Source organism: Alosa pseudoharengus, unplaced genomic scaffold (assembly GCF_046254945.1).
Source record: "Alosa pseudoharengus isolate Yale_2024_CS ecotype anadromous, Long Island Sound unplaced genomic scaffold, YU_APseudo_1.1 YU_APseudo_1.1_scf_13, whole genome shotgun sequence".
In the NCBI taxonomy this organism is placed as follows: domain Eukaryota; kingdom Metazoa; phylum Chordata; class Actinopteri; order Clupeiformes; family Clupeidae; genus Alosa; species Alosa pseudoharengus.
The window spans coordinates 33,445,525-33,459,901 of NW_027468598.1; the positions used below are offsets into that span (position 1 = coordinate 33,445,525).

The following is a 14,377-nucleotide window of genomic DNA, read 5'->3' on the forward strand; positions in this document are numbered from 1 at the left end:
ACAGCTGCGTTCCGTCAACGCATGCCAGTGGGTGTTCCCGACGGTAGCTATGCAAATGACTTGAAGTAAAACCTTAATGTGATTGGTTGGTGCCGTCCGTAGATTGGCTTGATTGGCCGGTGCCGTCTGTCGGTGCAGCAACAGCTGAACTCCTCAACGCGAGCAGCGGGAGCGACGCGACGCGACGGACCCACAATTCAGTTCGGCAACGGATCACGTGAGCCCATTTAAAGTGAATGGGATGCGTCTCCAGCAACACGATGCACGCAGCCTGTGTGGGAGCCGTAAGAAAGCGCTTGCCACTGCAAAGATGCACATATGATATACCTTAATAATATAGTTGAAAATACCTTCGAGAACTTGCCCCTCCACTTCCAATCAACTATAGGCTATTCATCAAACGTCTATCAATAAAATAAGCAAACAATAAGTACCTAGGCCTATGTTAATAATTATAAGGTTATCACAATTAAAATAATAACTAGGCTATATGGTATAGGCAGACAATCTGTTTTGTTTTGCGAGCAAATACATTTAGCAAATAGTTTATAAATGGAATAAAGCTCCTTAAAAATGAGCACGGAGGTCTGATGTGAATGACAGCTAGCTGAACCAAAAAGATGACTTAGCTTGGCTGTTAGCCTGGTCGGGACCAGGCTAGGTGCAGAGAATACATTTATGTGCCATCTCTTTTGTGAAACCAAATCAAGGCTAAATTCATCTAGGATAACCTAAAAATCCCAGCTTAATCCCTTATCTAGGTTTTGTGAAATACCCCTCTGGTGTTAAATGCACTGCTCTTTGCCATCATATAATTCATACAAAGCCCACCCTATACCGGACACTGTTCAGGCCAATACCTCCATGGTTCAGGCCACCTGAGAATATCACGGACCGCCCCCGTGATTGTTGTTTTTCTCACTGCAAGTTTTCTGTCGTTGGAATGTGTGGAAAAACATGGATGCCACAATAAAGGTTAAAGCATACGCTCACTAATCTTAAATAAACCACTGTATTTGCTTGAAGATATGGTGTAAGACGCTTGTGAAAGAAGGATTTTAAATTTTTCCAAAAAGAAGGAAAAATCAATTTTCAAGTGACAAAAACAGCAAATTCTGAAGTTCCCATTAAAACTGTTGGACATGACCGTCCACATTGACTACAAATTAACTACAATGTGACGACGAGCCCCCAACTGGGCAACCTGGGTAGCAAAATCTTCCCCTATGGAAGAATATTAGACTCAAAAGTTTTGTACGTGTGTATCATGTTTTGAAACTGTAGAAATTATTTGTAACTGTAAAAATTATCTGTACAAGTAATTGTCAATATCACAAATATGCCCTACACTTACAAATCTATTCTACGGGTACAGATCGGTTTTACAGCTACAAATCATCCTACAGTTAAAAATATTTTACAATTACAAATATATTCTACAATTACACATCAATATTCTATGCACAAAAAGCTGTTCTACAGTTACAAATATTTTCTACAGGTGCACAGACTTTTGCACCACCTTAGGGATGAGAAGCGTCTCATATGTATTATGTGTGTGTGTATCAGGATTTGTAACTGTAAATATGATTTGTGATTTAACAAAAAAATAACACGAACGATTTTAAGTATTACTCATATGTGGTTCACTTACAAATATATTCCACAGGTACTAAATATTCCACAGTTGCTGTCTTTCAATTACGAAACTATTCTGCCATTACAAATCTCTGCTGCTCGCACAAGTATTTTCTACAAGTATACAAATACTTTTGAGACTGTTCTGGCGCTTCCTGTTGAATAGCCAATGGCGATGCTCAGGTTTGGCTAGCCAACCATGAATCTCAGTTCACTGACCAATCACAGGGCAGGAGCAGCGCCGTCGTTGTGTGTGGGTGCAACCAAACATGGAGTCTACGCTTGGAGCACGCTATACTTTTTGTAGCTATGATCTTGCATAAGTTGCATTTGACTTCATCAGTAAGAGTCACATTGTCAGGTCCCAAATCATGAGGTAGTCAGAGTATCTCAAGATGGCGCTGTGCTATGCCAGTGTTTCTTAATTGGTGGGTCGTGACTCGTGATCCAAAAGTGGGTCGCAGAGCTTGTGTTAAAAAAGAAGAAATTGCTCATTTAAAATGCTACCTTCTCAGATCTAATATCGGACCTTTATTTTGATAGACATTATTTGTATGACAGTCATTGCCGTGGACATAGATAGACAATGTTTATGTGACAGGTCATGTTAGACATCATTTTAGCGGTAAACACAAGTAGGCTACAACCCTGAATATTTGAAGTAGGATATGGATTCACTTAAATTGAGGACAAAATGGGACAGAAACCCCAGTGCTGGCACATGAGAGCATGAAACCAGTGTTGCTGTTGGCCATTTGGCCCCCCCTAAGCAGTCCCCCCCACCCCACAGTATTTTTTGTTTGCTGCTAGTTTGATGCTGTTTGACTTATTTATTCATGGGTTTCATCAGGTCCCTTTCCACAGGTGTATTAATCAAGCATCATGCGGTCTGCATTCATAATCTAGGTGTTTGATTTTATACACCTGTGGTAAGGGACCTGATGAAACCCATGGATAAATTGCAACCTGTCACTTTAAGGGCAGTGAGTCTAACAACCTTTTTGACAGCTCCATTCAAACTATGTATAAACAAACTCTAGTATTGTTTGTGCCACATTTAGCACACTATTAACAATGATATGCATAATATTAAGTTGGTATAAACAGCCTTCATTGCTTTTGAAATGGAAGCATGTCATGACATGATGCTATCTAGACATTTTCTGTTTGCAATTAAAAGTGAATTATGAGCCTGGTTGCCACCTAGCCTGGAATGTGTTTCAATCGGCATATCATGTGCTTTATGTAAATGCTTAGTTTAAGTTTGGGACATAGATAATATCCATCCTACATAACATTAATATAACTTAATTTTCAGTGCAGGTTAGGTGCATCTCCACTGAATTTCAGCATAACATTTCCAGTACAGGTAAGCATATCATTTAGCTTTTTCATTCATTTTGATATGTCAGAAGTAGCTTGTCTGAGGCAAGGATAATTGTCTAGTCAGTATTTCTTACTTAAAGGTGCTCTAAGCTATGCCACGCGTTTTTTAGGTTAAAACATTTTATGTCACTTACTGCAAACATCACCTAAGGCTCCAAAAATGGCAACAAAAACAACCTGGGCAAACCTAGCCCATAAAAACATAACAAACTGTTCCAGCAAATCACAGACGAGATGCGCGTTTAGGAGTTTCAATTGCACGGGGGGGAAGGGCAGGGGCGGTCCTGGACACTTTGAAGCCCAAGGCAAAGGATTCCGAGGCCCCTCCGAGTCCCCCCCCCCCCCCACACACACACACACACACACACACACCACAACCCTAAAACTAAAACACACTTTATTCTGTAATAACGGGACGCTGAGGCATACTGAAATACAACAAATATTTTTTGCCATAGATGACAATCAAGAAACAGTAGTAGGCTAAAAACCTTTGAAAGTATTACTATGAATGGTGTGTGTGTCTGTCTGAGTGAGTGAGAGAGAGAGAGAGAGAGAGAGAGAGAGAAAGTGTATCTAGGGGTTTGGCGTCTCTGTGTGTGAATATACTCTATGTAGCTATGTACTGTATGAGAGTCTGTCCGTGTAGTAGGCTGTGTGTAGAAGAGAGGGAGAGAGAGTGAGAGTGAGTGTGTGCGTGCGAACTAAATGAGGTGTTCGATCTTCCAAAAAGCCGACATCCAAAACAATAAGCGTATGCACTGACCGAATAAACTAGCCATTTTCTGTTTATTTTTTCTCCATATTTCATGGTCATGTAATAATGTTCAACCGTAAATCTTCTGGGTGGTTTATCTGCATTTTTGGGGAATTCAAAGTTATTCATTTGCACGGGGCCTTTTTTAACGATTTCAACTCGCTCTGCATCTCTTACGCGGTGTCTTAATACAGGGTCGTCACTGATAACTGTAGTGCTAGGTATCGTGTTAGGGCTACTCACGTTACTGGTTTCGTTGCACTATGTTCTGGCGAATGAGAGCTTAAAACCTGTCAAAATGAAACGACATCGCAAAATACAGATGTCGGCTCAGCACCGTGGAGGAAAATCTGTGTCGCCGTATATGCAGCATTCCTCCTATAATTAACTTGCTATGTTCACGGAAGCATGCCCACCCTTCCCATTGAAATTGTTAAAGATAGTAAACCAGAAAAGGGAAATAAAAAAATATTGTTATTGTTATCGCCATAAATATAATTAATGTAACGTTGTAGGCCTAATGCTGCATGTGTATGTGTGTGTGCGTGCTTGTGTGTGCTCGCGCTACGCACATATCGCTCTGATCTGATATGGCGGCAGCCTACACTTGTTTAATCGTGATTGTTTGGTTTTCTCGGTTCTTGTTCATATGGAGTAAATAAAACAAATGACTTTGCTTTCTAGTTTTTGCTTGATTTGTTAACGTTTGAGGGGGGTATTTGAGTAAGGACTTAGAATGGGTTTGGGAAAAGTGGGGTCGCCAGACCTCGCCATACTTTTTTGTGGGGTCGCCAGACAAAAAGTTTAACAACCACTGATAGGTATCTGTACCATTTGAGGATTTTTTCACTATGAGGGTTGATATCTGGATTATAGACAAATTTCTGCTCGAAAAATCCAACATACAGATTTGCGAATTGCAGATTTGCAGATTAGTGAATATGATAAAAAAAATCTTGCCAACTGCAGCTTTAAATGGAGTAGCACAACGTTGAAATCTGCTGCAGTGGAGATTGAGAGGACCCATATCATCATTGCATGTAACATGCTGTTGCTGCATTTTGACACTGTAAATGTTGGGAAGAATGAAAAGCAGTTTGAAGTAAAGCTACTTATATTTATTGGCTGAATTTTGGTGCCCCCGACGCACAGTGCGTGATACACGTGGTGGTAGCGGCGCACTGCATGAAACCATCAAAACTAAAATGTTACATGGAAACCAAGCACCGGCCCCTGTCAAAGACAAACCTGTAAAGTGGACTAGTTTGAAAGGTGACAATAGTTGAAGACTTCAGAAATGTAATGCCAAACATCAGCATGTTTCAAACAAGTAGGCCTACAGGCACTTTGCGCGTCTTAGCATGTAGCTCACCATATCTGTTGCTAAAAAAATATATGGGTTGAGACTTGATAAACATGGTAAATAGTATAGTATATATACTCTTTTGATCCCGTGAGGGAAATTTGGTCTCTGCATTTATCCCAATCCGTGAATTAGTGAAACACACAGTGAACACAGCGGCTACAGGAAAAATTGTGCAAATTATGATACAAGCGTGAAATTCGGCAGGTATGTGCTCAAGACCAATACAATCAAATCTACCTGATTGGCCACTTGAAATGGCAGCCATTTTCCAAGATGGCCGCCAAAAAAGACCCTAGAAATTGATTTATTGCTCAGAATTCACCAAAGAAATTATGATACAAGCATGAAATTAGGCATGTATGTGCTCAAGACAAATACAATAAAATCTACTTAATTTCCATTTTTAATGGCGGCCATTTTCCAAAATGGCCACCATGAAAAACTCTAAAAATTGGTTTGTTGTACAGAATTGACAAAGGAAATTATCATACAGCCATGAAATTTGGCAGGTATGTGCTTAAGACCAACACAATACATTCTAACTGATTTTCCAGTTTAAATGACGGCCATTTTCCAAGATGGCCGCCAAAAAATACCATAGAAATGGATTTGTTGCACAGAATTGATCAAGCAAGTTATTATACAAGCATGAATTTTGGCATGAATGTGCTAAAAAAACAATACAATCAAATCTACCTGACTCGCCACTTGAAATGGAAGCCATTTTACAATATGGCCGCCAAAAGACTGAATTTAGCCCAGAAGTGAGCAAGAAAATGATGATACAAGTATGTAATTTTGTGTGTTTGTGCTAAAGAGCAATATAATGAAATCCAGTTGAATTGCAACTTGAAAATGTAATATGGCAGCCAAATTTAAAGATGGCCACCAAATAAGACACTAGAACTTCATTAATTGCAATTAATTTAGAAGATGTGGCCCAAATCAATGTTAATAGGCAATGCATTAAGAGAGTGGAACAAGGGGATATTTTTTGCTAATAATGTATAGCCATCTTTATCTGTCTTTGCAGGATTCGTATCAGGAGACTTTAATTGTTCTTTTGTGTCCTGCTGACACAGACAGCACTTTGACCAGTCAGTGTGTGTTATACGTTCTTTGTCCATTGTTAATCTAAAAAATCAGATTGAGGTATGATCTTTTGATCACCTTTTGAATCCATGCATGGAACAGTTATTTAAATTTCAATTCATTTTGGGCTGATTGGCAAAATGTGATTCAGAATTTAGTGTAGGTATTTTAACAGAAAGACGCACATGTATAAAAATGCTATTTGTTTTTCAACAATGTAAGCCTGTTTTAACAAAGCTGTGCAAACACATTCAGCAGGTGGATAAGAAGAAAATGCCTTTGATGAGTGGTGTGGCAGTATATCAATATCAATTGCTGATTATTCTGACCATGTCACAAGTAAGATGTAATATTTCTTTACCCACCCTCACCTTGAGCATGGAAAAGGGCAATGTTGCTACAGTTAGTCAAACTTTTTTTTTTTTGATGTTGCGGTCAGTCAGGCCTTCAGAGTGGTTACACAGAACACTTATATGCTAGTATGCCTCATATATAATATTCCTGTCTGTTCTTACTGCCCTACTTTGTAGCCTACTCTCCTACCACAGATTACACTGTATATGCCGTTTTACATTTGAGTATATGCACTGTATCACTCTCCATATCCTTACAATATTTAGACCAAAACTATCTGAATTAAACCAGCCACTGAGGTTATTCGGAATTAATTTTAGCCACTTACAGCGACATTGGACCACTGATTGATTCACTCTGGTCGCCTTGTTTTCTAACTCTGGGGTAATTGTGGGGACAGTCGCAGAGAGCACAAATTATAGTGAGCGGCACATTATTACCATATTATTACCGTTAGTACCATTAGCACGTTATTAGTGTTTTTAAACGCCCATATCGAGGAAATCATAAATGACCGTTATTAGCATATTATTACCACAATGGTATCGCATCACGCACCACCCTCCATTGACATCAAGAATTGTCATTATTAGCATGTTATCACCATGTTATCAGTGTGTTATAAGGGGCTTATTTGTCGTTAATAACTATTACCGCTGTTATTTGCATGTAAAACCAAAAGCGACCTTTAGGCGGGGAAGACGGAAGTCATTATTTGTCTATGGAGGGTTGGCGAATAAAGCGACCAAAGTGAATTCGCCTGGAGCGAACCAATCTGGGCGACCAGAGCGATTAAGCGATTTAGCAATTAAAAGTCAGCTAATTAGCGGTTCGGCAAAAAACAATTGGAATGCTCTTATCTTCGAATGTCCCAGGCTGACAAGCCAGAGCCGTTATGTGATTAGCTAAATCAAACATGTCAATGTCACGTCCAGAGCGAAAAAAGCGAATTCATGACAAAGGTTCTTCAACGACCTTGGCTACTTGGTAGCTGAGGTTGTTTCTGGTGTACACGCATCTTTTGTTTAACAGCAACATCGAGAAAACCATGAATTGCCGTTATTAGCATATTAGTGTCATTATATTATTAGCATGTCATAACCATTTTATTTGTTTGGGGGGGTGGGGGGTGGCATCACGCAACACCCTCCATTGACATTAAGAACTGGCATTATTAGCATGTTATCACCATGCTATTTGTGTGTCATAAGTGGCTTATTTGTCATTGTGGAACATTTTTAATATCTGTATTACTTCATCATCTATGGAAACATATTTAAGGAGAGTGAACAATTATTTACACCACATTTGCAATTTGCACATTTGAACTTTGCAAATTTCTCGGGTCTTTTTGGACGCCATCTTGGAAAATGGCCAGCATTTCAAGTAGCAAATCAAGTGGATTTGATTGTATTGGTCTTGATCACATCCATGCCAAATTTCATGCGTCCATCATAATTTGCTTTGACAATTCTGTGCAATAAATCAATTTCTAGGGTCTTTTTTGGCAGCCATCTTGGAAAATGGCCACCATTTCAAGTGGCCAATCAGGTAGATTTCATTGTATTGCTCTTGAGCACATACATGTTGAGTTTTGTGCTTGTATCATAATTTGCTAGGTCAATTCTATGCAATAAATCAATTTCTGGGGTCTGTTTTGGCTGCCATCTTGGAAAATGGCCGCCATTTCAAGTGGCCAATCAGGTAGATTTGATTGTATTGGTCTTAAGCACATACATGTCGAATTTCATGCTTGTATCATAATTTGCTAGGTCAATTCTATGCAATAAATCAATTTCTGGAGTCTTTTTTGGCGGCCATCTTGGAAAATGGCCACCATTTCAAGTGGCCAATCAGGTAGATTTGATTGTATTGGTCATAAGCACATACCTACCAAGTTTCATGCTTGTATCATAATTTGCACGATTCTTGCCAAATTGGCCTTATAGCCACTCTACTAAGTGAGGTGAAGCACACACTAATCCCGGCGCAGTGAGCTGCCTGCAACAACAGCGGCGCTCGGGGAGCAGTGAGGGGTTAGGTGCCTTGCTCAAGGGCACCAGCCGTGCCTACTGGTCGGGGTTCGAACCGGCAACCCCCGGTTACAAGTCCGAAGCGCTAACCAGTAGGCCACGGCTGCCCCCAAAATTGTGGGTCCCAAAGCCAGACCAGTTAAGAACCACTGCTATACTCAGTCTGTTGCTGGGAGTGATCTTTCTATCACTTCTCTCACAGCAAATTATCAAAACGAGGGAGCATTTGCAAAACATGAATCCACTGGCCCCTTCTTTCCTGAATCTTGATCGAAGGCGCCATTAGAGATACTGTAGACTTGAATGTAATGTCCATACAGGCTGCTGGGCTCTTCTACCCCATCCTTTAATCTGTATGGCGTCCATCTGGTATTCTCATAATGTTACTGGTAATACTGTTTAATCTGTATGGCGTCCATCTGGTATACTCTTTTTATTTATTTATTTTATTTGTATTTATTTACGTTTATTTGACAGGGACAATGGCCAATATATAATTGGGCCAGATTATAGCCACAAGGCTAATTGACATCTGTTGTACCTGGACAGGAGTTGATGTTAATCAAAATTAACATGTATGAGTGGGGGCAATGACCCAACACACACAGTGATATGTAGGCTACAGAGTAATAAAATTGAGTAATGAGATGGGAGATAAAAACATGAAGTAAGATGAAAATAAACACAGAGACAAGAATCAATGACTAGAAATGTTCACAACGTTGGTTTGCTTTCAACCATTTCTTAAGGCCTAATTTAAAGGTGGTGAATGTGGTGCTTTGGCTAATAATGACAGGGATGCTATTCCACAACTCTGATGTTTTCACTGAGAAAGTGGTTTGGCCAAAGGTGAAATGCCTAAACACACTTGTGCAATCCCCCCTAGATGATGCTCTTGTGGTCCTTATGTTACTTGTGGGTCTACAAAGGCTCACAAATTGTTTAAGGGGTGGTGGTGCAAGATTATTGATAATTTAAAAAAATAGCAGGTGTTTGAAAAGAAAAGAAAATTGTCCAAGGTAAATAAACCATACTTCTGTATGATAGTACAGTGATGGTAACTGTAAGATTTGTTGTCCTCTTTAATCTGTATGACGTCCATCTTGTATTCTCATGTTACTGGTATACTCAAAGTCCTTTTAGGCAAGTCCCTCCACTCAGCGGCCATATTGCAATGCTTTTTGGGCACTCATCGGGCATCCTTTTCGGCAGAAATGCGCATGCGCAAGGCTTCACGACACCAATCTTGCTCCAGAGGCGAGTTCACAACACATGATTGGCACGATGACTTCATAACACACCACATGATTGGCTCAATGTATTCACATGTCAACGTTTTGCCGAGGAAGGGGTGGGATACGTGTAGACAACGGCCATATTGGCATTACAAACTAGCCCCATGCATTTCTATGGAGGATTTTTTGAGTGCTGTCTCCTCATTAGAAAGTCTCTGGTATACTCTTTAATCTGTATGACATCCATCTGGTACTCTCATAATAGTGCTCTGCTATACTCTTTAATCTGTATGACATGCATCTGGTATTCTCATAATATTTTGTTTGAGACTAAATTATGTCCACACGGTATACAAGTTACTGTCATGGAAACACACAGACACACCTAACAAAGAAAATGTGCACAATCCTCGGTATATGGTCCATTATAAACTTTATTATGAACATGGTACAAACAGAACACTACTGATTGCATAGACATAATTCAGTAAGATGGCTTGTATAAGCCCTCAAAGGCAGCTGCGAGCATAGAAGTGCCCATCTGTAAGCAACCAAGAAACACAGTGTAACTTCTGGGCTATACACTCAAGCTCTGGATATTCACATTGGTTAAGTTCTTTGAGCGGCAGTGTGATCGTGTATTACAGATGCGTCTCGACATCAGATTACAGTTTACAATTTACTTGCGCAGTAAACCAAGTTAACTTCGTAGTATAAAAAAATAAATAGTCTCATTTCCTTTCTGTGACAGTTTTAAGCAATTAAGACTATAAATTCAGGTACATATTGAAGTAATTATAGCCCAATTCAATTAACCATCAATTCATAACCATTTTAAAGGACAAAATGGTTTTCTTTTTCTTCTTTCTTTTTTTAAAATCTAAAATAGCCCCAATCTTGTCACATCACAGAGCAAAGTGCATTTGCAAATCCTCACAGCCAAACTCAAAAATAATCAGGTACATTATTAATAGGCCAACACGGAACAAGTAAGTATCAAACTAACAAAATACAATAACGTAAAATACAATAACGTAAAACACAAAAAATACCAAAATATATGGATAAGGCAAAATTCACTTTAAATAGTAAAATCAAATAGATGAGTCTTTAGAATGAAAGAATGCTTCAACACATAAGCAAATAAAAATACTATTTTTGCCTAATGTGAAGAACTCTAATATTTCCAGCTGAAATGCTAACAGGCAAAAGAGACTATGTATACAGGGCCCTTACTACAAGTGTATATTGTATTTAATCCACCACAAGATTCGAATACCAAACATTTACGTTGACACATAGGAACACAATAATATAAAGATTTCAAAGATTCTGTGATTCAAAATCATTACTTTGACCCATACAACCTAGATTCCTACCTTCTACCACCTTCAAAAGAGGTGTTAAGAGTTCTTTCAGTTGTGACCAAAGTTTTGTAAACAAAAAAGAAAAGAAAAAAACACCAGAAATAGGATGACCAGAAGGAGTACTATGACGGCACCATTTTGTTTGAGGTAGGGTTAACACAAGACTAGTGGTGGAAAATTCACAGCACAACTTTCACTGAAGGTGATCAAAGGATTGGCTATGTTATTTCACATTTCTAAAATAGAAAAACAAAAATGTCAATTTTAAGCTCCATCTTCTTTTTCAAACTTGGCATTTAAAACTGGGAAGCTCTAAATTGCATTGTATTTCCCCATGTTAGTAACTCTGCAGTCTTACAGTTGTATTCATACACACCAGTGTCATTCAAGTAGACTGAAATAAAACTTTTGTTAGATGCTGACGCTGACAAATCCATTTCGACTATTAAAGTTTGACTAAAGCTACGCATTTCTCATTCCTCTGTACACAGCACCACCACTGAGATGCTGAAGCTGCACACACACACTTGTGTTTTACGCTCCTCAGTGCATACAAATGACCTCTTCATTTATGAGCCATTTGTCCTAACACTGCCAACTAAATGCCGGCAGACAGTTTCTCTCGACATGGATCAAGCCCCCAATGGAAAATTTCTGTTAATCTACATCTAGGCTTAATCCATGTACGGAAAACCGACTCCACGACTCCAGGTGTTATTTCCGAACTTTTCAGTTCATAATGGGTTTATAGAAAGAAAAAAAAATCATACTTTGTTGTAACCCTTCAAAAATATTTTCATACAGTAAGGTTTCATAAATTGTCATTATATACTTCTAACATCTGAGTAGAAATCTAGCCGGACATTCACAGAACACAGCAGTATTTCATTTGCTCTGCACTCAACCATAGTGCATTAGTTCCTTAGTGTTCCCTTTGTGTACTGTACAGAGAAATAAAAGTATAGATATTGTCATGGAGGTGTTGATCTATGGCTCTATAATACCGGACACATTCCCCCCCACTTGTGTGTACGTTTTTCTTCTTCTCTATAGCACAACATTTCTCAGGACTCGACTAGTATCTCCATGATGTGCTCAAGTTCGTGTAAGTCTTTCACGCCCTGACTGGAGAGCGTAGGGGAGTGGGACCCGGAGAGTGAAGGCAGGTATTTCACCAGCTCCTCGTTGGCGATTGTGGAGAAAGCTCGCGCCCCGAGCGAACTCACCTCTCTGTCAAACACAGACATATCCACATCCACGAAGAGGCTGTCTAGGGTAACATCATGTAGATATGTTGGGCGTGTGACAGCCATACTACCCAGGGGACTTCCTTCAACACGTCTGCCACACTCCTCTCCTCTCTGTCCTGTCCACCCAGGCCTGTGTCTGGGTCCTGCGTCCAAACTTCCAGGGAGATTTTCAATGGACCCCAGGGGCATCCTCTGTGGAGGAGACAGAGAAGGCTGGCTGCTGTCTTGGCAACCATCTCCATCCAGCTCCTTCAGGATGGAGGAGATGGCCGTGGACAGGGAGAATTCTTCCTCAGGAGACGTGGACATCCACTCATCTCTGTGGTTTTCAGTCAACGTTGGGCAGTAGGCTACCATGGGAAAGGACTGGACGGGTCCCTGGTGGCTGAAGTTGCTTTGCAAAAGTGAGTGCTGGATAGGAGCTGGTCGGGTCTTGACCGGTTCGACGGGAGGTACCACCGTGTCATTCGGACTCGGCATCGGCTCCTCTAGCTGAATCTGACGCAGGGTGTTGGCGATCAGCACGGAGCGGCGCAGGCTGGGTTCCACCATAGTGAGGTCCCTCTGGAACTTCTCAATGGAAATGTCGAGCACAGATTGCCGCTGGTGCTCCCAAGCTGGGCCTATTTCCTCTGGTTCTACCGGGAACTTCCTCTTCAAACCTTTGGAAGTCATTCTGTAAGTTACCTATAAAAGATGAAAATAATGAAAGTTAACGTTAATGGCAAAAATGTAATTCAACGATAACGTAGTCAACTTAAACGTTATCATTCTTAAACCATTACCATTACCAGTCTTTTTCATCTGTTTTAACACTGGCTTTAAAACAGTAGTATGTTATTTCAATGGGTTAACTTTAGATTTATATTTCAGAATAACGAAAGAGATTGTAAAAGAGAACAAAACTCAAATTTCACGGTAACTTAAATCTTCGAACCGAGTAGTCTAGTTCCCTTTTCAGTTCCCGGCAAAAACCAAGCAAATTGCTAGCTAACGCTAACGTTAACCATCAATGCTTTCTCATCAGACAAAACTCAACGCTAAACAGCTGGTAAGCTAAGGTATTCTGTCCGCTGTTAGCTCGCTAAACATGTTGACATAGCCGGTTATCGTTAAAGATATATCGTTATAGTAAAGTATGCCTCTGCAAGTAATCATACAAAGATAACGTTATGTACCAGTCGGCGCAACGTTGTTTTCGCACGTATCTAGTAACCGTAACAGATAACGATAGCTAATTTAGATAGCAACTAATCGGAAAATTAGCCAAGTTTACCTACTGGTCAGTGTAGAGGAATCCTCTTCTTCGACGTGGATGTTACACTTTGAATGAATAAGTTATAATGTAAGAAATTATTCCGCTTCAGTTGTTCAGGATAAGAGCCACACAGGAGACATCGGCAAAATATGTAACGCACCTATTAAATACTGAGGTAAAAAGTTGTAACCGACTAGGTAAAGTTGCTACAAAACACACATCTTCCTTACTTCCCGCCGCCTGATGATTCAAGTTTTGAGGAATCCAGACAGCAGGCGCGTTTGTAAGGAAGGGGTTCATGGGAATTGTAGTTTGTAGAACCGCTATCTTGTGTTTCCCCTTTGACGTTTAGAACAGGGTTAATGCACAAAAATCACCAACAAGACAAGAAGTTGTTTGTTGAGTTTAATATTTATCTGAAGTGGTTTCGTTTGACACTGCCAAAATAGCATTATAGCTACCTTAATATTATATATATATCGTAGGGTAATTAGCATATAATTTAGGTTTAGCCTAGGCTATTCTGGCTCAGTTATATTGAATATGACAACACGTGAGAAATATTTTTTTAATTATTATTTGAAATATGATTTCATAAAATATGTTTAGTACAAAACTGTACAACCTCATTGAGTAATAAT

General features: G+C 39.7%; 1 protein-coding gene across 1 annotated transcript; it reads right to left on the bottom strand.

The window, feature by feature from the left end:
* Positions 1-11,491: 11,491 nt before the first annotated feature.
* Positions 11,492-13,982, bottom strand: sertad3 (SERTA domain containing 3). Its single transcript, XM_076281770.1, has 2 exons — positions 13,759-13,982; positions 11,492-13,165 (listed from the first exon to the last, which is right to left on the bottom strand). The coding sequence occupies exon 2, from the start codon at positions 13,151-13,153 to the stop codon at positions 12,293-12,295; it is 861 nt and encodes a 286-aa protein (XP_076137885.1). The 5' UTR covers positions 13,154-13,165; positions 13,759-13,982; the 3' UTR covers positions 11,492-12,292.
* Between the last annotated feature and the right edge of the window lie 395 nt (positions 13,983-14,377).